This window comes from Pseudophryne corroboree, chromosome 6 (assembly GCF_028390025.1).
Source record: "Pseudophryne corroboree isolate aPseCor3 chromosome 6, aPseCor3.hap2, whole genome shotgun sequence".
NCBI classification, from domain to species: domain Eukaryota; kingdom Metazoa; phylum Chordata; class Amphibia; order Anura; family Myobatrachidae; genus Pseudophryne; species Pseudophryne corroboree.
In genome coordinates this window covers 459,485,124-459,509,906 of record NC_086449.1, presented here as the reverse complement: position 1 = coordinate 459,509,906, position 24,783 = coordinate 459,485,124, and the positions used below count along the sequence as shown (strand labels likewise).

The following is a 24,783-nucleotide window of genomic DNA, read 5'->3' as shown; positions in this document are numbered from 1 at the left end:
CGATTTGTGTCTGCAATCACTTTAAATTTTATTAAAGTAACACACAATCCGACCATACCCTGCTTTGCACCAGCATTGAGGATCGGAAGATACAGTAAAAACTGACAGAATTATAGTAAAGTCAGCAATCAGTCACAGGTTATACATTAGTATTGTTACGAAACCAGATGGACTTGGACTGAGAACCTTTTTATTCATCACTTGTTTCTCACAGTATAATGTACTTTCTAATCCTTGGCCCAGTCTAGGTATATACACCAGAGCATAGGTGTATCATGTATACTGTTATTTCATGTTATTAGGTAATTATTGTCCTTGCTATTACCTGCAATATGGTATGTATTGGAGATATAAAGACAATTGCCATACTGTGTGACTATAGCAGGACAGGCCATAGTGTGTGACAGGAGGAGAGCCAGGCAGATGTGCTATTACCATTTGTATCACATATGTGAGGTGTGATAGGTGTTAATGGTAATGTAATCAGAACAATGACTGAGTGACTGGTAAGATAGCTAGCTGCCAGCCCAAGTTATTTATCTAGGTCATCAGGTCATCTGGGAGGTAATTAGGTTAGAACTCCCAGTGGATGTACAATGGGTCTCCACAGCACTATACTGGCTGAAATAGCCTTGGGATATCCTGACCCAACCTCCTGAGTAGACTGTTTGGCACCAGAGGGGATCTGCCAGTCAGGTATATAAGGAGAGCAGGTCTCAATGGAAGAGAGTCTATTGTGGTGGATCCTGTGAATCAGACATCAGCAGGAAACACTCTGAGCTGGGCATCGCTGTGCCACCAGAGGAAACTCTACCAGGACAGGGTCAGTGTGAGCCAATACCCCATGCTGGGGGACACAGGACTGTCTAGCAAGAGGTAGTGGTAAGGATACATATTATTGCTACTTATGGATGCTGATTGCAAGAGGCTGCTGGAGGATACGTGCTACCAATTACCCTGTAACATGTGACTATTTTATGGTGTTGTGCTGTCATAATAAAGACTTATTTTTTTATATATCCTGATCTGCCCGAGTGAATTGAAGCCCACAGAGGGTAACCACCATCCCAGCAAAGCGTGGTTTCTTCACTCTGAGTAGATGGGTCGTGAGAGCCATGGACCGCAACAGCTTCTCCTTGGACGATGCCTTTATCAGCAGAACGTCCAGATATGGAATCATGTTCACCCCTCGTGTGCGGAGGAGAACCATCATCCTTACCATCACCTTGGTGAATACCCTCGGTGCTGTGAAGAGGCCGAATGGCAGGTCCTGGAACTGGAAAGAACAGTTCAACAGAGCGAATCGGGGAATTGCGTGACGCAGCGGACAAAACGGAATGTGGGGCTATGCATCCTCGATATCCAGGGATACCAGGAAAACCCCTTCTCCTGATATTACAGCCCTTAGAGACTCCATTTTGAACTTGCACTCCCTCAGAAAAGGTTTTTTTTAGGTTTAGAATGGGTCTGACCGAACCATCCGGTTTCGGTATATGAAAAGGTTCTGACATATAAGGTGGTACTGGCACAAGAACCTGTGCCTCCACCAACGTCTGGGCGGTGTCTTGCCGGACAGTCCAGTCTGCCAGCAGAGCTGGCAGGCCTGAATTGAAAATCGGTGGGGAGAGAAATGAAATACCAGCCTGTATCCCTGGGACACAATTTATTGCACCCAGGGATCCAGGCCGGACGACATCCAGACATGACTGAAACGTCTGAGCTGTGCTCCCACCGGCCCCACCACCGGGGCGTGCAGTCCACCGTCATGCGGAGGACTTTAGTGCACCTGAAGCAGGCTTCTGTTCCCGGGAACCAGCAGCAGCAGGTTTTCTTGGGCAGGTTTTCTCTGATTTGGCAGCCCCACAGGGCTGTGATGCAGTTGAAGAAAAGGGTTTCTTTGGAGCAGGCGTAGCTGATGGAAGAAAAGTTGACTTACCGCTGTAGCCGTGGAGATACACGCATCTAGCGCTTCCCCAAAGAGAGCCTGACCTGTGTAGGGTAGGGTCTCCACACTTCTCCTGCATTCTGCGTCGGCAGACCACTAACGTACTGAGACAGACATGGAAGAAATTCCTGCAGGCATGGAACCCAGGTCCTTCATGGATTCAGCCAGAAAAGCTGCTGAAGCCTGAATGTTACGCAAAAACAATTTAACATCATTTTTGTCCATTTTATCTAAATCCTCAAGTAACGTGCCTGGCCACTTTACTAAGGACTTGGCAATGCATGTACTGGCAATAGTGGGACTTGACATCGCCCCTGAAGCAGTGCACACAGATCTGAGCGTATTATCAATCTTACGGTCAGCCGTCTTCAATACCGGTCAGGTTTCCCACTCAGTCCTATCCTCCACAGGGAATGGAAAAACCTCCTGGATCCTCTGAGGGATCTGGAATTTTTTGCAGGATTAACCCATGCTGTTTCAAACATAGCATATAAAGCCTTTGACGCAGGGAAGGTTAGCGAGGTTCCCTTATCAGTGAAGGAATCCTCCTCAACCTGCTCAGGCGTTGTATCAGAAATACTCAACATAACTGTAATGGCCTCTATCATTAACTGCACTTGTGTAAGATATGCAGTCCCCCCAAACATATCCCCATCACCGTCCGCAGTGTCAGAAACGGTACCCGTGCCAACCTGTCACGCGCTTGGGAACATACAGATGAGGGCCCTGAGGCGACAGAACTGGGCCAGACTGCCATAGAGTCCTGTAAAGCCTGAGGTGCAAATTCAGATTGTGCAGCTCTATTAGAAGTCTGAGAAATCACAGATTCGATAGAGGAAAAACACTCAGGTTCCCTTGCTGGTATCTGTGCTAAACCAGTGCTATCCTGATTACATGGAATGGGATCATCCTGAGAGGACATATCCTCTGCAGCATATGACACAGAGACCCTGGACATTGCTTAATGGAGACCACAAACACTCCACACACACACAGGGGAGGGCAGACAGAGTTTCCCCCCCAAGAATGGCAAGAGAGACAGAGAGATTGGAGCCAACCCACACACAGATCTTTTAACACAAAAGGGAGACCCCTTATCAGTGCTGACTGTGCACCTTAATAGTTTACACAGTCGTTTTGCAGCCTCCCCTGTCGGTGAGATTGAAAAGAGGCAAAATGCCCATCGGGTCCAACCTTTATTCGGTGTTGATCTGTTCATATTATAATGTGCCTGCTGAAGTAATGACTTAGTACCAATTGACAGCTATGATTCTTACCACTCCCAGATAATTTAATGTCAATACGTTAAATGCTATAGCCCTGGATACATTTTCCAGTTAGGAATTTGTCCAATCCGCTATTAAATAAATTAACAGTCTGCCATTATTACCTTCTCCGACAGGGAGTTCCAAATCTTTATTGCACTTACCGTGAAGAACCCTTTCCTACGTTGTGTACGGAATTTTCTCTCCTCTAGCCTAAGCGAGTGCCCCTGCGTCCTATACAGAGTTCTTTTTATATGCAAATCCGCTGCTAGCTCCTTGTAATGACCCTTTACATATTTGAAGATATTAATAATGTCTCCTCTTAACGCCTCTTTTCTAGTGTATGCATATTTAACCTAGTAAAGCCTTTCATCGTACTCCAGTGTCTCTAACCCTTTCATCAGTTTAGTAGCTCTTCTTTGAACTCTTTTTCTAGTTCCCAGATATCTTTTTTATAATACGGTGCCCAGAACTGAACACAATATTCCAGGTGCGGATGTACCAACGATTTGTACAGTGGCAGGATTACATCCTCGTCCCTTGTCTCAATGCCCCGTTTAATGCACGCAAGCACTTTACTTGCCTTATTTGCTGCACTTTGATTTTGTGTACTGTTATTAAGCCTATTATCTATGAGCACCCCCAAATCTTTTTCCACCAGTTACCCCTATATTTTCCCCATTTAGTATGTAGGATGCATGTGTTTTTTATCCCAAAATGCATAACTTTGCATTTTTCTATATTAAACCTCATTCTCCATTTAGATGCCCAGGTTTGAAGTTTAAATAAGTCATTCTGTAGAGACTACACATCGCCTTCTGAATTACCTTACACGGTTTGGTATCATCTGCAAACATTGACACTGTGCCTTCCAGGCCTATTCCTAGATCATTGATAAATATAGTGAACAGCAGTGGCCCAAGAACGGACGCTTGTGGTATTCCGCTGACTACTGGTGCCCAACTGGAGAACATCCCATTGACCACTACTCGTTGCACTCTGTTATCCAGCCAATTACTTATCCATGTACAAATAGTATATCCTAGACCAAGTTCCCTTAATTTGTTGATCAGTCTCCTATAAAGCATTGTATCGAAGGCTTTTGCAAAATCTAAATACACCACGTCCACTGCTTTTCCCTGGTCAAGATTCTTGCTCACTTCCCTCGAAGAAGCTAATTAAGTTGGTTTGGCATGATCTGTCCCTTACAAACCCATGCTGACTTTTGCTAATAAACTTAGTAGCCTGTAGGTGATCCCCTATGCTATCACTCAATCTGCCTTCCAATATTTTACCCACTATGGGGTATATTCAATTAGCGTCGGATCCATTCCGACATTCATTTGTCGGAATGGATCCGACAACCCCTATTCAATCTCATCTCAATTCGACTTTTTCAAGTCGTATTGAGATGAGGGACCCAGAGGAGGAGAGGGGGGGGCCGCGAGGAGACCGGCAGGGACAGCCGCCAGCGGAGATCAGCGCCACAGTAGTGCTGCAGGAGGATGTCACACAGCCGCCCGACCTCACGGCAGTGTTCACCCGGCTCCAGCAAGCGTGACCTCACTTGCTGGAGCCGGGTGGAAGCTGCCGTGAGCGGCGCGGCTGTGTGACATCCTGCTGCAGCGCTGATCTCCCCTATATGCCCGCGGCTCTCCCCCGTCTCCCAGCGGCTCCCCCCCCCACTCCTCCTCTGGGTCCCACATCTGTCCGAATTTTTTTTTTTATGTCGGACTGAGATGGTCGAAAAGGGGGTTCGACACAAGCACGTGGATCGGCAGCTATTCCGCCGATCCACATGCTTTTCGACAAGTCGAATACCTCAACTTTTCGACAGACGGCAGCTTTCAACGTCAATTGAATATACCCCTATAGGGGTTAAACTAACTGGTCTGTAGTTTCCAGGATTATTTTTATTTCCCTTTTTAAATCAAGGCACTACCTCAGCTATGCGCCAATTCCTTGGTACCATGCCTGATCTAACTGATCAATGGAAAATCAAGTATAGGGGTTTTGCTAGCTGTAACCTAAGCTCCCTAATAACCCTTGGAAAAAAAACGTCTGGGCCTGGTGATTTATTAATCTTCACGTTACTTAGTCTCTCCAGGACTACTTCCTCACTTAAACAAGCATCAAGCCAAGAGTCACTACCTTCACTGTGGTTATGCAGTAATGTCACCGGCTCATCCTCCCTGGTGAATACTGAGGGAAAAAAATATTTCGGCTTTTAATTTGTCATCATTTATCAAAGCTCCCAATTCATCTTTAAATGGGCCTACATTCTCCTTCTTTAACCTTTTACTGTTTATATATTTATAAAAACTTCCTTAGGATTGGTTTTACTCTCTATAGCGATTTTCTTTTTGTTTATAATTTTAGCTGCCCTTATTGCTTATTGGCATCTTTTATTGCATTCCTTGTAATACCGGAATGACTCCTCCCCTCCATTAGCTTTAAATGTTTTGAAAGCACGCCTCTTATTAGACATTGCCTCCTTGAACTCCTTATTAAGCCACATTGGTTTGTGTTTAGTACTCCTGCTTTTACTGCTAATGGTAATGTATTTGTGAATATTGTTTTCAAGCAACTCTTTTAAAGCATCCCACATTTCCAATGTGTCCTGGCCTTGAAACAAAACTTCCCAGTCAATGTTATTTAGTGCCCGTCGCAGCATATTGAAGTTAGCTCTTCTAAAGTTAAATGTTTTGGTCGCTCCCTTATAGCTATGTTTCTTCAAACTGTCGAATGTGATTATATAGTGATCCCCGTTTCCCCAGGTCTTCCCAACTTTAGTGTTTGATATAATGTCCACATTATTGGTAATAACTAGGTCAAGAATAGTTTTACCTCTAGTTGGGTCCTCAACTAATTGAGTCAAGAATTGATCCTTCAATGTATTTAAAAACCTGCTGCTCCTAGTTTTTACACATGAATTGTTACTCCAATTTATATCAGGATAGTTAAAGTCCCCTAACACTAGGATGTCCTCCATTCTCGCTACTTTTTCAATTTGGTTTAAGAGTTGTTCCTCGTCGTGTATGCTAATACCCGGCTGCTTGTAGTACATGCCAATAACTAGTTTCTTTGCCTCAGTGCCCCCCTTGTGATCTCAACCCACAGCGACTCCACATTATCTCCTACCACCTCTAAAATACCCTCTATTAAGTTTGGTTTTAGAGATGGTTTAACAAAAACACATATCAGCCACCTGTAGATACAGATCAGTTTAACCCTAGGAAGAAGTTTATACAACTCAAATAACTTACCAGACCACAATTTTATCCAAATACTAATTAACATTCTGGAGCGAAGTTAACCAAATGATGCAATGCACATAAGCACACTGTATATTATTAGTAAATAGTGCCGGCTGGAGCTCTCCTCTCAAAACTTCTTAATGTAGCACAATTTGTATACTGAGAAGATTGGGCAGCCGAAGAATATTACTTCAAAAACCATATACATATTACACTGACAATAAAAAGCACAACATACTTGTCTTTCTATGGGGGCAGTTCAAATGTTGTCGCACCCCCGATCTCCCGTCTAAAGTGATGCCCCCACTTATTGCACCCATTACACTTGGGTTTAGCAGTAAGCACCTAAACCAAAATAATGAAATGAACCTGTCGCGCCTATCGGCAGCACAATTATAATAGCTATCGGCGGGTGTGATCACAGGAGGTATGGGGTTTGGGGGGACATTTGAATCCAGCCCTTTATGTTTTTATAGTCTACTGAAAGCTGTGAAGTCTTCAGTTTGCCGGCTGTCGGAATCCCGGTGCACAGTATACCGGCGCCGGAATCCCGACAGCCGCCATACCGACACTTTATCTCCCTCTTGGGGGTCCACGACCCCCGTGGAGGGAGAATAAATAGCGTGCGCGCCACCGTGCCCGCAGCGTGGCGAGCACAGCGAGCCAGCAAGGGGCTCATTTGCGCTCGCCACGCTGTCGGGATTCCGGCGCCAGTATGTTGGTCTCCGGGAGCCCGGCCGCCGGCATACCATACTACACCCCTGTGAAGATACGCTTTTCAAATACAACTTCTATCATCTACAAATAATAAGATTTTACTCACCGGTAAATCTATTTCTCGTAGTCCGTAGTGGATGCTGGGGACTCCGTAAGGACCATGGGGAATAGACGGGCTCCGCAGGAGACTGGGCACTCTAAGAAAGAATTAGTACTAATGGTGTGTACTGGCTCCTCCCTCTATGCCCCTCCTCCAGACCTCAGTTAAGGAAACTGTGCCCGGAAGAGCTGACATTACAAGGAAAGGATTTTGGAATCCAGGGTAAGACTCATACCAGCCACACCAATCACACCGTACAACTTGTGATAACACATCCAGTTAACAGTATGAACAACAAACGGGCATCACTCAATGGATGCCACATAACATAACCCTTTATTAAGCAATAACTATATACATGTATTGCAGAAAGTCCGCACTTGGGATGGGCGCCCAGCATCCACTACGGACTACGAGAAATAGATTTACCGGTGAGTAAAATCTTATTTTCTCTAACGTCCTAGTGGATGCTGGGGACTCCGTAAGGACCATGGGGATTATACCAAAGCTCCCAAACGGGCGGGAGAGTGCGGATGACTCTGCAGCACCGAATGGGCAAACACAAGGTCCTCCTCAGCCAGGGTTATCAAACTTGTAGAATTTTGCAAAGGTGTTTGAACCCGACCAAGTAGCAGCTCGGCAAAGCTGTAATGCCGAGACCCCTCGGGCAGCTGCCCAAGAAGAGCCCACTTTCCTTGTGGAATGGGCTTTTACTGATTTTGGATGCGGCAAGCCAGCCGCATAATGAGCCTGCTGGATCGTGTTACAAATCCAGCGAGCAATAGTCTGCTTTGAAGCAGGAGCACCCAGCTTGTTGGATGCATACAAGATAGACAGCGAGTCAGTTTTTCTGACTCCAGCCGTTCTGGCTACATAAATCTTCAAAGCCCTGACTACATCAAGCAACTTGGAATCCTCCAAGTCACGAGCAGCCGCAGGCACCACAATAGGTTGGTTCAAATGAAAGGATGACACCACCTTCGGCAGAAACTGCGGACGAGTCCGTAATTCTGCCCTGTCCATATGGAAAACCAGATAGGGGCTTTTACATGACAAAGCCGCCAATTCTGACACACGCCTAGCCGAAGCTAAGGCCAATAGCATGACCACTTTCCACGTGAGATACTTTAGCTCCACGGTCTTAAGTGGCTCAAACCACTGGGATTTCAGGAAACCCAACACCACGTTGAGATCCCAAGGTGCCACTGGTGGCACAAAAGGGGGCTGAATATGTAGCACTCCCTTAACAAACGTCTGAACCTCAGGAAGAGAAGCCAGTTCTTTTTGAAAGAAAATGGATAGGGCTGAAATCTGGACCATTATGGACCCCAATTTTAAGCCCATAGTCACTCATGACTGTAGGAAGTGCAGGAACCGGCCCAGCTGGAATTCCTCTGTAGGGGCCTTCCTGGCCCCACACCAAGCAACATATTTTCGCCATATACGGCGATAGTGCTTTGCTGTCACGTCCTTCCTAGCCTTTATTAGCGTAGGAATAACCTCATCCGGAATGCCTTTTCCCGCTAGGATCCGGCGTTCAACCGCCATGCCGTCAAACGCAGCCGCGGTAAGTCTTGGAACAGACAGGGTCCCTGTTGCAACAGGTCCTGTCTGAGAGGCAGAGGCCATGGGTCCTCTGTGAGCATTTCTTGCAGTTCCGGGTACCAAGTCCTTCTTGGCCAATCCGGAACAATGTGTATTGTTCTCACTCCTCATTTTCTTACGATTCTCAGCACCTTGGGTATGAGAGGAAGAGGAGGAAACACATAGACCGACTGGAACACCCACGGTGTTACTAGTGCGTCCACAGCTATCACCTGAGGGTCCTTGACCTGGCGCAATACCTTTTTAGCTTTTTGTTGAGGCGGGACGCCATCATGTCCACCCGTGGCAGCTCCCATCGATTTGCAATCTGCGTGAAGACTTCTTGATGAAGTCCCCACTCTCCCGGGTGGAGGTCGTGCCTGCTGAGGAAGTCTGCATCCCAGTTGTCCACTCCCGGAATGAACACTGCTGACAGTGCTTGCACGTGATTCTCCGCCCAACGAAGAATCCTGGTGGCTTCCGCCATTGCCACCCTGCTTCTTGTGCCGCCCTAGCGGTTTACATGAGCCACTGCGGTGATGTTGTCTGACTGAATCAGCACCGGTTGGTTTCGAAGAAGAGGCTCCGCTTGACTCAGGGCGTTGTATATGGCCCTTAGTTCCAGGATATTGATGTGCAGACAAGCCTCCTGACTTGACCACAGCCCTTGGAAGTTTCTTCCCTGAGTGACTGCCCCCCATCCTCGGAGGCTTGCATTCGTGGTCACCAGGACCTAGTCCTGTATGCCGAACCTGCGGCCCTTGAGAAGGTGAGCACTCTGCAGCCACCACAGAAGAGACACCCTGGCCCTGGGGGATAGGGTGATCAGCCGATGCATCTGATGATGCGATCCGGACCACTTGTCCTACAGATCCCACTGAAAGATCCTCGCATGGAACCTGCCGAAGGGAATGGATTCGTATGACGCCACCATCTTTCCCAGGACTCGCGTGCAGTGATGCACCGACACCTGTTTTGGTTTTAGGAGGTCTCTGACCAGAGTCACGAGCTCCTGAGCCTTCTCCGCCGGGAGAAACACATTCTTCTGGTCTGTGTCCAGAATCATGCCCAGGAAGGGCAGACGCGTCGTAGGAATCAGCTGCGACTTTGGAATATTCAGAATCCAGCCGTGCTGTTGCAACACTTCCTGAGTGTGCGCTACGCTGATCAGCAACTGCTCCCTGGACCTCGCCTTTATGAGGAGATCGTCCAAGTATGGGATAATTGTAAATCATTGCTTTCGAAGGAGCACCATCATTTCCGCCGTTACCTTGGTAAATATTCTCGGTGCCGTGGACAGGCCAAACGGCAACGTCTGGAATTGGTAATGACAGTCCTGTACCACAAACCTGAGGTACTCCTGATGAGGTGGATAAATGGGGACATGCAAGTAAGCATCCTTGATGTCCAGAGACACCATAAAATCCCCCTCTTCCAGGCTTGCAATTACCGCTCTGAGCGATTCCATTTTGAACTTGAATTTCTTCAGATAAATGTTCAGGGATTTTAAATTCAAAATGGGTCTGACCGAACCGTCCGGTTTCGGTACCACAAACATTGTGGAATAGTAACCCCTTCCCTGTTGAAGGAGGGGAACCTTTACCACCACCTGCTGGAGATATAACTTGTGAATTGCCGCTAACACTACCTCCATTTCCCTAGGGGAAGCTGGCAGGGCCGATTTTAGGTAACGGTGAGGGGGCATCACTTCGAATTCCAGCTTGTATCCCTGAGACACAATCTGTATAGCCCAGGGATCCACCTGTGAATGAACCCACTGGTGGCTGAAATTTCGGAGATGCGCCCCCACCGCTCCCGGCTCCACCTGTGGAGCCCCAGCGTCATGCGGTGGATTTAGTGGAAGCCGGGGAGGACTTCTGTTCCTGGGAACTAGCTGTATGGTGCAGCTTCTTTCCTCTACCCCTGCCTCTGGCAAGAAAGGATGCACCTCTGACTTTCTTGCTTTTTTGTGAACGAAAGGACTGCATTTGGTAATACGGTGCTTTCTTAGGCTGTGAGGGAATATATGGCAAAAAATTTGACTTCCCAGCCGTAGCTGTGGAAACTAGGTCCGAGAGACCGTCCCCAAACAATTCCTCACCCTTATAAGGTAAAACCTCCATGTGTTTTTTAGAGTCGGCATCACCTGTCCATTGCCGAGTCCACAGGACCCTTCTGGCAGAAATCGACATTGCGTTTATTCTAGAGCCCAGTAGGCAAATGTCCCTCTGGGCATCCCTCATATATAGGACAGCGTCTTTGATATGCCCCAGGGTCAGTAAAATAGTCTCCCTGTCCAGGGTATCTATTTCCTCAGACAGAGTATCTGTCCATGCTGCTACAGCACTACACCCCGCAGGATCCTTTAGGGCGGCCGTATCCTGTGACGGCAGGGCCACCTTCTTGGATAAGCGCGTCAACGCTTTGTCTACCCTAGGGGAGGATTCCCAGCGTAACCTGTCCGTTGGCGGGAAAGGATACGCCATAAGTAATCTTTTGGAAATAAGCACTTTCCTATCAGGAGAATCACACGCTTTTTCACATAATTCATTTAATTCATGTGAAGGGGGAAAAGTCACCTCTTGCTTTTTCTCCCCAAACATATAAACCCTCTTGTCAGGGACAGGGGTTTCCTCTGATATATGCAACACATCCTTCATTGCTATAATCATGTAGTGGATGGCTTTAGCCATTTTAGGCTGCAATTTTGCCTCATCGCCATCGACACTGGAGTCAGAATCCGTGTCGATATCTGTGTCAACAATTTGGGATAGTGGGCGCTTTTGAGACCCTGCCGGCCTCTGAGCTGTAGGATCAGGCATGGGTTGAGACCCTGACTGTCCCAAGGCTTCAGCTTTATCCAACCTTTTATGCAAGGAGTTTACATTATCATTTAACACCTTCCACATATCCATCCAATCAGGTGTCGGCACCGTCGGCGGAGACACCACATTCATCTGCGCCTGTTCTGCCTCCACGTAGCCTTCCTCGCAAACATGTCGACACAATCGTACCGACACACCGCACACACACAGGGGATGCTCTAATTGAGGACAGGACCCCCACAAGGCCTTTTGGGGAGACAGAGAGAGAGTATGCCAGTACACACCCCAGCGCTATATAACCCAGGGATTACACAGTAACTTAGTGTTTACCCAGTAGCTGCTGTATAACTGATTTATGCGCCTAAATTTATGTGCCCCCCCCCCCTCTCTTTTTACCCCCTTTCTCCCTGGAGACTGCAGGGGAGAGCCTGGGGAGCTTCCTCTCAGCGGAGCTGTGGAGAGAAAATGGCGCTGGTGAGTGCTGAGGAAGAAGCCCCGCCCCCTCAGCGGCGGGCTTCTGTCCCGCTTTCTGTGCAAAAATAATGGCGGGGGCTCATACATATATACAGTGCCCAGCTGTATATATGTGACTTTTGCCAAGAGGTATCATAATTGCTGCCCAGGGCGCCCCCCCCTGCGCCCTGCACCCTACAGTGACCGGAGTGTGTGGGTAGTGTGGGAGCAATGGCGCACAGCTGCAGTGCTGTGCGCTACCTCATGTGAAGACAGGAGTCTTCTGCCGCCGATTTCGATGTCTTCTTGCTTCTGCCGGCTTGTCTTCTGGCTCTGCGAGGGGGACGGCGGCGCGGCACCGGGAACGAACGACCAAGGTTAAGATCCTGTGTTCGAACCCTCTGGAGCCAATGGTGTCCAGTAGCCTAAGAAGCGCAACCTAGCCGCAGTTAGTAGGTTTGCTTCTCTCCCCTCAGTCCCACGTAGCAGAGAGTCTGTTGCCAGCAGAAGCTCTCTGAAAATAAAAAAACCTAACTAAAATACTTTCTTATCAGCAAGCTCAGGAGAGCTCACTAAAAGCACCCAGCTCTGTCCGGGCACAGATTCTAACTGAGGTCTGGAGGAGGGGCATAGAGGGAGGAGCCAGTGCACACCATTAGTATTAATTCTTTCTTAGAGTGCCCAGTCTCCTGCGGAGCCCGTCTATTCCCCATGGTCCTTACGGAGTCTCCAGCATCCACTAGGACGTTAGATAAAAATAAATTTGTGCACACATAGCCAGGTGTACCTGAATCACAGGAGCCAGGGTGAGGTTGGTCAGTCTGACAATACTTGTCCCTTAATGATATTTTTTGTGTAGGCGAGCTATTTTCTTCTGTGTCCATTTCATGTTTGCTCTGCTGAAAGAATGAAAATATTAAATTGACAAATGTCCATTTCATATTTTACCAACACAACAAGTATATAACTCAAACACACATGCGTTTTGTAGTCACATGCAAGGATGCAGTTAAACAAGGATAAACATGGAGAATACCTTATTGCGCAAATAGTGTGTCTTCCGAGGTGTAAAGTAATTTTTTTCCATGGTTTAATTTAGGGTAAAGGCAGAATTACTAAACTTGCTGCGACAGACTGTAAGAGAAAAGTATATTTTATGCAGTCACCAAGAAAATAAGAATTTACTTACCGATAATTCTATTTCTCATAGTCCGTAGTGGATGCTGGGGACTCCGAAAGGACCATGGGGAATAGCGGCTCCGCAGGAGACTGGGCACAAAGTAAAAGCTTTAGGACTAGCTGGTGTGCACTGGCTCCTCCCCCTATGAACCTCCTCCAAGCCTCAGTTAGGATACTGTGCCCGAACGAGCGTACACAATAAGGAAGGATTTTGAATCCCGGGTAAGACTCATACCAGCCACACCAATCACACCGTACAACTTGTGATCTGAACCCAGTTAACAGCATGATAACAGAAGGAGCCTCTGAAAAGATGGCTCACAACAACAATAACCCGATTTTTGTAACAATAACTATGTACAAGTAATGCAGACAATCCGCACTTGGGATGGGCGCCCAGCATCCACTACGGACTATGAGAAATAGAATTATCGGTAAGTAAATTCTTATTTTCTCTAACGTCCTAGTGGATGCTGGGGACTCCGAAAGGACCATGGGGATTATACCAAAGCTCCCAAACGGGCGGGAGAGTGCGGATGACTCTGCAGCACCGAATGAGAGAACTCCAGGTCCTCCTCAGCCAGGGTATCAAATTTGTAGAATTTAGCAAATGTGTTTGCCCCTGACCAAGTAGCTGCTCGGCAAAGTTGTAAAGCCGAGACCCCTCGGGCAGCCGCCCAAGATAAGCCCACTTTCCGTGTGGAATGGGCTTTTACAGATTTTGGCTGTGGCAGGCCTGCCACAGAATGTGCAAGCTGAATTGTACTACAAATCCAACGAGCAATCGTCTGCTTAGAAGCAGGAGCACCCAGCTTGTTGGGTGCATACAGGATAAACAGCGAATCAGATTTCCTGACTCCAGCCGTCCTGGAAACATATTTTCAGGGCCCTGACTACGTCCAGCAACTTGGAATCCTCCAAGTCCCTAGTAGCCGCAGGCACCACAATAGGCTGGTTTAAGTGAAATGCTGAAACCACCTTAGGGAGAAATTGAGGACGAGTCCTCAATTCTGCCCTGTCCGTATGAAAAATTAGGTAAGGGCTTTTATAGGATAAAGCCGCCAATTCTGAGACACGCCTGGCTGAAGCCAGGGCTAACAGCATTACCACTTTCCATGTGAGATATTTTAAGTCCACAGTGGTGAGTGGTTCAAACCAATGTGATTTTAGGAATCCCAAAACTACATTGAGATCCCAAGGTGCCACTGGAGGCACAAAAGGAGGCTGTATATGCAGTACTCCCTTGACAAACGTCTGAACTTCAGGAACAGAAGCCAGTTCTTTTTGGAAGAATATTGACAGGGCCGAAATTTGAACCTTAATGGACCCTAATTTTAGGCCCATAGACAGTCCTGTTTGCAGGAAATGCAGGAAACGACCCAGTTGAAATTCCTCTGTAGGGGCCTTCCTGGCCTCGAACCACGCAACATATTTACGCCAAATACGGTGATAATGTTGTATGGTTACATCCTTCCTGGCTTTGATCAGGGTAGGGATGACTTCATCCGGAATGCCTTTTTCCTTCAGGATCCGGCGTTCAACCGCCATGCCGTCAAACGCAGCCGCGGTAAGTCTTGGAACAGACATGGTCCCTGCTGGAGCAGGTCCTTTCTTAGAGGTAGAGGCCACGGGTCTTCCGTGAGCATCTCTTGAATTTCCGGGTACCAAGTCCTTCTTGGCCAATCCGGAGCCACGAGTATAGTCTTTACTCCTCTCCTTCTTATGATTCTCAGTACTTTTGGTATGAGAGGAAGAGGAGGGAACACATACACTGACTGGTACACCCACGGTGTTACCAGAGCGTCCACAGCTATTGCCTGAGGGTCCCTTGACCTGGCGCAATATCTGTCCAGTTTTTTGTTGAGGCGGGACGCCATCATGTCCACCTTTGGTTTTTCCCAACGGTTCACAATCATGTGGAAGACTTCTGGGTGAAGTCCCCACTCCCCCGGGTGAAGATCGTGTCTGCTGAGGAAGTCTGCTTCCCAGTTGTCCACTCCCGGAATGAACACTGCTGACAGTGCTATCACATGATTCTCCGCCCAGCGAAGAATCCTTGCCACTTCCATCATTGCCCTCCTGCTTCTTGTGCCGCCCTGTCTGTTTACGTGGGCGACTGCCGTGATGTTGTCCGACTGGATCAACACCGGCTGACCCTGAAGCAGAGGTCTTGCCTGACTTAGGGCATTGTAAATGGCCCTTAGTTCCAGGATATTTATGTGAAGTGACGTTTCCATGCTTGACCACAAGCCCTGGAAATTTCTTCCCTGTGTGACTGCTCCCCAGCCTCTCAGGCTGGCATCCGTGGTCACCAGGACCCAATCCTGAATGCCGAATCTGCGGCCCTCTAGGAGATGAGCACTCTGTAACCACCACAGGAGAGACACCCTTGTCCTTGGAGACAGGGTTATCCGCTGATGCATTTGAAGATGCGATCCGGACCATTTGTCCAGCAGATCCCACTGAAAAGTTCTTGCGTGGAATCTGCCGAATGGAATCGCTTCGTAAGAAGCCACCATCTTTCCCAGGACCCTTGTGCATTGATGTACTGACACTTGGCCTGGTCTTAGGAGGTTCCTGACTAGGTCGGATAACTCCTTGGCTTTCTCCTCCGGGAGAAACACCTTTTTCTGTACTGTGTCCAGAATCATCCCTCGGAACAGCAGACGTGTCGTCGGAATCAGCTGCGATTTTGGAATATTTAGAATCCATCTGTGCTGTCGTAGTACTACTTGAGATAGTGCTACTCCGACCTCTAACTGTTCTCTGGACCTTGCCCTTATCAGGAGATCGTCCAAGTAAGGGATAATTAAGACGCCTTTTCTTCGAAGAAGAATCATCATTTCGGCCATTACCTTGGTAAAGACCCGGGGTGCCGTGGACAATCCAAACGGCAGCGTCTGAAACTGATAGTGACAGTTCTGTACCACAAACCTGAGGTACCCTTGGTGAGAAGGGCAAATTGGGACATGGAGGTAAGCATCCTTGATGTCCAGAGACACCATATAGTCCCCTTCTTCCAGGTTCGCTATCACTGCTCTGAGTGACTCCATCTTGAACTTGAACCTTTTTATGTAAGTGTTCAAGGATTTCAGATTTAAAATGGGTCTCACCGAGCCGTCCGGCTTCGGTACCACAAACAGCGTGGAATAATACCCCTTTCCCTGTTGTAGGAGGGGTACCTTGATTATCACCTGCTGGGAATACAGCTTGTGAATGGCTTCCAATACCGCCTCCCTGTCGGGGGGAGACGTTGGTAAAGCAGACTTCAGGAACCGGCGAGGGGGAGACGTCTCGAATTCCAATTTGTACCCCTGAGATACTACCTGCAGGATCCAGGGGTCCACTTGCGAGTGAGCCCACTGCGCGCTGAAATTCTTGAGACGGGCCCCCACCGTGCCTGAGTCCGCTTGTAAGGCCCCAGCGTCATGCTGAGGACTTGGCAGAAGCGGGGGAGGGCTTCTGTTCGTGGGAAGAGGCTGTTTGCTGCAGTCTTTTTCCCCTTCCTCTGCCCCGGGGCAGATATGAGTGGCCTTTTGCCCGCTTGCCCCTATGGGGACGAAAGGACTGAGCCTGAAAAGACGGTATCTTTTTCTGCTGCGAGGTGACTTGGGGTAAAAAGGTGGATTTTCCAGCCGTTGCCGTGGCCACCAGGTCCGATAGACCGACCCCAAATAACTCCTCCCCTTTATACGGCAATACTTCCATATGCCGTTTGGAATCCGCATCCCCTGACCACTGTCGCGTCCATAATCCTCTTCTGGCAGAAATGGACATCGCACTTACTCTTGATGCCAGAGTGCAAATATCCCTCTGTGCATCTCGCATATATAGAAATGCATCCTTTAAATGCTCTATAGTCAATAATATATTGTCCCTGTCCAGGGTATCAATATTTTCAGTCAGGGAATCCGACCAAGCCACCCCAGCACTGCACATCCAGGCTGAGGCGATTGCTGGTCGCAGTATAATACCAGTATGTGTGTATATACTTTTAAGGATATTTTCCAGCTTCCTATCAGCTGGTTCCTTGAGGGCGGCCGTATCAGGAGACGGTAACGCCACTTGTTTTGATAAGCGTGTGAGCGCCTTATCTACGCTAGGGGGTGTTTCCCAACGCGCCCTAACCTCTGGCGGGAAAGGGTATAATGCCAATAATTTTTTTAGAAATTAGCAGTTTTTTATCGGGGGAAACCCACGCTTCATCACACACCTCATTTAATTCATCTGATTCAGGAAAAACTACGGGTAGTTTTTTCACACCCCACATAATACCCTTTTTTGTGGTACTTGTAGTATCAGAAATGTTCAAAACCTCCTTCATTGCCGTGATCATGTAACGTGTGGCCCTACTGGAAAATACGTTTGTTTCCTCACCGTCGACACTGGAGTCAGTGTCCGTGTCAGTGTCAGTGTCTGTATCGACCTGAGGTAACGGGTGTTTTATAGCCCCTGACGGTGTTTGAGACGCCTGTACAGGTATTAACTGATTTGCCGGCTGTCTCATGTCGTCAACAGTCTTTTGTAAAGTGCCGACACTATCACGTAATTCTTTCCATAAGACCATCCAGTCAGGTGTCGACTCCCTAGGGGGTGACATCACTAACACAGGCAATTGCTCCGCCTCCACATCATTTTCCTCCTCATACATGTCGACACAGCGTACCGACACACAGCACACACACAGGGAATGCTCTGACAGAGGACAGGACCCCACTAGCCCTTTGGGGAGACAGAGGGAGAGTTTGCCAGCACACACCAGAGCGCTATATATATACAGGGATAACCTTATATAAGTGTTTTTCCCTAATATAGCTGCTGTATATATTAATATGCCAATTTAGTGCCCCCCCTCTCTTGTTTTACCCTGTTTCTGTAGTGCAGGACTGCAGGGGAGAGTCAGGGAGCCTTCCTCCAACGGAGCTGTGAGGAAAAAATGGCGCTTGTGTGCTGAGGAGATAGGCTCCGCCCCTTTTCGGCGGCCTTTCTCCCGCTTTTTTGTGGAAAACTGGCAGGGGTTAAATACATCCATATAGCCCAGGAGCTATATGTGATGTATTTTTAGCCATTTAAGGTATTTTCATTGCGTCCCAGGGCGCCCCCCCCCAGCGCCCTGCACCCTCAGTGACCGGAGTGTGAAGTGTGCTGAGAGCAATGGCGCACAGCTGCGGTGCTGTGCGCTACCTTATTGAAGACAGGACGTCTTCTGCCGCCGATTTTCCGGACCTCTTCACTCTTCTGGCTCTGTAAGGGGGCCAGCGGCGCGGCTCCGGGACCCATCCATGGCTGGACCTGTGATCGTCCCTCTGGAGCTAATGTCCAGTAGCCTAAGAAGCCCAATCCACTCTGCACGCAGGTGAGTTCGCTTCTTCTCCCCTTAGTCCCTCGATGCAGTGAGCCTGTTGCCAGCAGGTCTCACTGAAAATAAAAAAACCTATTTAAACTTTTACTCTAAGCAGCTCAGGAGAGCCACCTAGATTGCACCCTTCTCATTCGGGCACAAAATCTAACTGAGGCTTGGAGGAGGGTCATAGGGGGAGGAGCCAGTGCACACCAGCTAGTCCTAAAGCTTTTACTTTGTGCCCAGTCTCCTGCGGAGCCGCTATTCCCCATGGTCCTTTCGGAGTCCCCAGCATCCACTAGGACGTTAGAGAAATAGGAGTTAACTATTGCCAAGAGATGCTCCAATGAGTTTTGCTTAAAGTGTTTTCAAATACAAAATGTCTAGAGTTTAGGTATTCATTTCAAACCTTTATTGTTTGTCTATACAAGTGGGATATTTGCAGGGACTTCCATGTGGAAATTGCCACGAGTATACCGTCAGGAAATATTACCAGCAAAGCTCTATAGATCCCTATGCTGTGCAATGTACGCTGACCACACAGCTGTGAGATATGCAGCATGAAAGTGACCACTATAATAGGGTATATACTCTTATTTACCAATAGGAAAGCAAATAAAACATTCTGCTTGCGTGTCGTAGGTCTCTCAATTTTATTACAAAGCTATGAGTTAAATAAAGATTGGCAAAAGGAATGGAAATATCGTACAAATACATAAAAAAGGAGATTTATGGTAAGACTTACCATTGTTAAATCTCTTTCAGTGGGGTACACTGGTATTCCACAGGGAATAACATCGGGGTGTAGAGTTGGATCTTGATCCGAGGCACCAACAGGCTAAAACTTTGACTGTTCCCAGGACGCCTCCTCTATATCCCCGCCTCCAGGCACTGGAGCTCAGTTTTGTTAACCAGTCCAATGCAGTAGCAGGTAAAAGACAACAATAGTTAGTAGCCACAGACAACCACATTCTCACGACAGGAGAAGGTACCAGCGGCTAATGCCATACAAACACAAAGAAGCTAAGTGCGTCAGGGTAGACGCCCTGTGGAATCCAGTGTACCTCGCAGAAAGAGATTTAACCATGGTAAGTCTTACCAAAAATCTCCTTTTCTGCAGTGGGGCACACTGGTAGGGAATAACATCGGGAATGTCCTAAAGCAGTTCCTCATGGTAGGGGACGCACTATAGTGGGCACAAGAACACAGCGTCCAAAGGAAGATTCCTGGGAGGCGGAAGTATCAAAGGCATAGAACCTGATGAACGTGTTCACTGAGAACCACGTAGCCGCCTTGCACAATTGTTCTAGGGACGCGCCATGGTGGTCCGCCCAAGAAGGTCCAACAGAGAGTAGAATGGGCCGTGATAGTAGCAGGAGCTGGAAGTCCAGCCTGTACATAAGCTTGTGCAATCACCAGTCTAATCCATCTGGCCAAGGTCTGTTTATTCGCAGACCAGCGATGTTTGTGAAAACCAAAAAAGGACAAATAGAGAATTAGCTCCTAAGAGAGGCGGTTCTCTTCACATGTATACGGAGAGCCTATACCACATCCAAAGACCGTTCTTTGGAGGACAAACCAGGAGAGATAAAGGCCGGAACCACAATCTCTTGGTTAAGGTGGAAAGACGGCACCACCTTAGGCAGATAACCAGGGCGAGTTTTAAGAACCGCACGGTCACAGTGAAAAATCAGAAAGGGTGACAGACAGGATAAGGCACCAAAGTCTGAAACCCTTCTAGCAGAGGCAATAGCCAGCAAAAAGAAGACCTTAAGTGTAGCCATATAAGGTCCACAGACTCAAGAGGTTCAAACAGACTCTTGTAGGGCATCTAGAACAACCGACAAATCCCAAGGAGCCACAGGAGGGACATAGGGAGGTTGAATCCGTTAAAAGCCCTGAGTGAAGGTATAAACGTCAGGCAGAGTCGCAATTTTTCTCTGAAACCATACCGACAAGGCTGAAATATGAACCTTGAGGGAGGCCAGACGAAGGACTAAAACCAGGCCCTGTTGCAAAAAAGCCAAAAGTTTGGCAGTACTGAGCTTGTACACATCGTAATTCTTAGCCGCACACCAGGTGAAGTAAGAATTCCAGACCCTATAATAAATCCGAGCCGAAGGCGGTTTACGGGATTCAACATAGTTTGAATGACCGCCTCAGAAAATCCCTTGGCCCTCAGAACTGAAGCTTCAAGAGTCACGCCGTCAAAGCCAGTCGGGCCAGATCCTGGTAGACACAAGGGCCCTGAACGAGGAGGTCTGGGCGTTGCGAAAGTAGAAGAGGACGCTCTATCGAGAGACCCTGCAGGTCTGAGAATCAATGACGTCTGGGCCACGCTGGAGCGATTAGAAGTAGTAATCCTCCTTCTTGCTTGAACTTCCTTATTACCCTGGGCAGGAGTGACACTTGAGGGAACACGTACGGCAGTCGAAAGTTCCATGGAATGGCCAGTGCGTCCATGAACGCTGCTTTAGGATCTCTTATCCTCTCTCCGAAGACCGGAACTTTGTGATTGTGTCGAGACGCCATCAAGTCTACATCTGGTAGGCCCCACTTGTCCACTAGGAGTTGAAAGACTTCCGGATGAAGACACCACTCTCTGGCGTGCATGTCCTGATGACTGAGGAAGTCCGCTTCCAGTTGAGCATACTCTACCATGTAGAAAGCAAACACCATGAGGCCTAGTACTTGCATGGCCGAGTGTATCGACACACGAGGGCGAGAGAGGAACCTTCTCCGGAGATAAGAACCACCGTTGGTTGTGTGTGTCCAGTAACGCCTCCAGGTGTACCACGCTCTGAGCAGGAACAAGCGAGGATTTCTTCCAGTTGATAAGCCACCCGTGGGCTTGCAGGAATTGGACCGTCAGTTCCAGATGATGGAGGAGAACCTCTGGGGAGTTCGCCAGGATTAACAAGTCATCCAGATACGGCAGGATCCTGATACCCTGACGGCGGAGAAGGGCCGCCATGACCTTGGTGAAGATTCGCAGAGCCGTGGTCAATCCAAAAGACAAGGCTTGGAATTGATAATGTAGGTTGCAAATAGCAAACCGCAGATATTGCTGATGCGACATAGCAATAGGTATATGTAGGTAAGCATCCTGTATGTCCAGGGATACCATGTAGTCCTTGGGCTTCAAGGACAGAACAATAGAGCGAAGAGTTTCCATACAGAATTTGGATACAGTCACAAATTTGTTCAAAGACTTGAGGTTGAGAATGGGCTTTGAGGATCTATTCGGTTTCGGGACTATGAACAGCAATGAATAGTACACCGTGTCTCTTTGAGCCAGAGGCACCGGTACTATCACTTCTGTGTCCAGGAGGGATTGTACCACCACTTGTAGTTTTTGCTTTCAACGGATATGAAGGGATATTTGTAGAGCAAAACTGGCAAGGGGGACGTTTCTTGAAAGAGATGGCGTACCTGTGAGTGATGACTTCCCTCACCCATGCATCTGGAGTGGTCCGTAACCATACCTGGGCGAACCGCAGAAGTCGGCCTCCCACCCTGGGGTCCCCCAGGGGGAGGCCCGCACCGTCATGCAGCGGGCTTGTCTGGTTTGGAAGCAGGCGGACGGGCAGCCCAGGAACGTTTAGGTTTGGGCGCTAAGAGGTTTTGGAAGTGCAAGCCTGTTTCAGGTACGCCTGGCCCTTTGCTTTACTTGGAGGGAGGTCGAAAGGAACGAAAGGTGGTACTTTTAGCCGAAGGATTAGTACTCGGCAGACATTCATACCCCTTTCACATCGCACAAATAACCCGGTATCGACACGGCATATTGCCGTGTCGACACGGGTCAGTGTGCGATGTGAGAGCACTTTCTGAGAATTAGCGGGTCGCCTGACCCGGTAATTCAACCCGGTATAAAAGAAGGATTATACCCGGGTTGAATACCGGGTCAGGTGCAGTGTGAATGGGAGCCGTGTCGATGCGACACGGTTCCCATTCACAGCATAGGGAGAGGTGGCACAGGAGATGAGCTCATCTCCCATCGCTGCCTCCACCCCCGCCCCTGCTGCTGCTGCGCCCCCCCGCTGCTATGGCAACCGACCCGGTATATTGCCGGGTCGGAAAGCCAGCAGAAGGGAGCAAATGCCGGATCCCACCCGGAAAGGACACGTTTCTTTTACCGGGTGGGATCCGGCATTAGCGATGTGAAAGCGGTATCAGTTTTAACAGACGCTAAGTCAGCAACAATCTTGTTTAGATCTTCCCCAAAAAGGATGTTTCCCTTAAAAGGGACCACCTCCAAGGTCTTTTTAGAGTCCAGATCCACAGACCAGGACAGCAACCACAGAATCCACGTAGTAGACGCTTTGGCTGCCAGCACACTGGCATCAGAGGCCGCCTCCTGAATGTAATGAGAGGCTGTGGTAATATATGAAAGAAACTGACTGGCATTATCAGAAAAAATAGGATTTTAGTACCTACCGGTAAATCCTTTTCTCCTAGTCCGTAGAGGATGCTGGGGACTCCAAAAGGACCATGGGGTATAGACGGGATCCGTAGGAGCTTGGGCACACTGAAAAGACTTTGACTGGGTGTGAACTGGCTCCTCCCTCTATGCCCCTCCTCCAGACCTCAGTTATAGGAACTGTGCCCAGGAGAGACGGACATTTCGAGGAAAGGATTTTTGTTTAAACTAAGGGCGAGAAACCTACCAGCCCACACCACAAACATACCGTACAACCAGAGTATCAGGAAACCAGATAACAGTATGAATTAACAACAGCAACAAGCTGAATACAACTAATACACAACCTGCGTGTAAACAAATTTAACCAGCAATAATACACTGCAAGTAACAGTCCGCACTGGGATGGGCGCCCAGCATCCTCTACGGACTAGGAGAAAAGGATTTACCGGTAGGTACTAAAATCCTATTTTCTCTTACGTCCTAGAGGATGCTGGGGACTCCAAAAGGACCATGGGGTCTATACCAAAGCTCCAGAACGGGCGGGAGAGTGCGGACGACTCTGCAGCACCGATTGAGCAAACATGAGGTCCTCCTCAGCCGGGGTATCAAACTTGTAAAACTTAGCAAAGGTGTTTGAACCCGACCATGTAGCTGCTCGGCAAAGCTGAAGTGCCGAGACCCCTCGGGCAGCCGCCCAAGACGAGCCCACTTTTCTCGTAGAATGGGCCTTTACTGACTTCGGCAACGGTAGCCCAGCCGAAGAATGAGCTTGCTGAATCATACTACAAATGCAGCGTGCAATAGTTTGCTTAGAAGCAGGATTTCCAATCTTGTTGGAAGCATACAGGACAAACAGAGCCTCCGTTTTCCTGGTAAGAGCCGTTCTGGTGACGTAAATTTTTAAAGCTCTTACAACATCAAGAGACTTTGGAACTGCCACAGCATCTGTAGCCACAGGTACCACAATAGGTTGGATAATGTGAAACGAAGAAACCACCTTCGGCAGAAATTGCTGACGGGTCCTCAATTCTGCTCTATCCGAATGGAAGATCAAGTATGGACTCTTGTGAGATAAGGCCGCCAACTCTGACACTTGCCTGGCAGACGCCAGAGCCAAAAGCATGACTACCTTCCAAGTGAGAAACTTTAACTCAACCTTACGCAAAGGTTTAAACCAGGGAGACATAAGAAACTGCAAGACCACTTCAAGATCCCACGGCGCCACAAATGGAGGATGGATATGCAGCACTCCCTTCACAAAAGTCTGAACCTCTGGAAGGACGGCCAATTCCTTTTGAAAGAAAATAGATAAAGCCAAAATCTGCACTTTGATGGAACCCATTATCAGGCCTGTATCGACGCCTGCCTGCATAAAATGGAGAAACCGACCCAAGTGAAATTCCTCCGCAGGAGCAGTTTTGGTCTCACACCACGAAACATACTTTCTCCAAATACGGTGATAATGTTTCGCCGTAACCTCCTGCCTAGCCTTAAGGAGAGTGGGGATGACCTCCCCAGGAATACCTTTTCGAGCTAAGATTTGGCGCTCAACTTCCACGCCGTCAAACGCAGCCACGGTAAGTCCGGAAACACGCATGGTCCCTGCAGTAACAAGTCCTCTCTTAGAGGAAGCGGCCAAGGATCTTCCACTAGTAATTCCTGAAGATCCGGATACCAGGCCCTGCGTGGCCAGT

The 24,783-nt window shown here is 48.3% G+C and overlaps 1 protein-coding gene across 4 annotated transcripts in view; it reads right to left on the bottom strand.

Annotated features, from left to right (window-relative positions):
• The window catches only part of ZNF800 (zinc finger protein 800), a 168,884-nt gene that overhangs the window by 104,851 nt on the left and 39,250 nt on the right, over positions 1-24,783 (bottom strand). Inside the window, exons 2-3 of one of the 4 annotated variants that reach the window (XM_063927161.1) lie at positions 13,183-13,280; positions 12,934-13,042 (exon numbers count right to left, since the gene is read on the bottom strand). In XM_063927161.1, the coding sequence (XP_063783231.1) occupies positions 12,934-13,042; positions 13,183-13,233 (160 nt within the window). In that variant the 5' untranslated portion in view covers positions 13,234-13,280. Of the gene's footprint in view, positions 1-12,933; positions 13,046-13,182; positions 13,281-24,783 lie in introns of all 4 variants that reach the window. The other 3 variants (XM_063927160.1, XM_063927162.1, XM_063927163.1) reach the window with 3 other exon arrangements.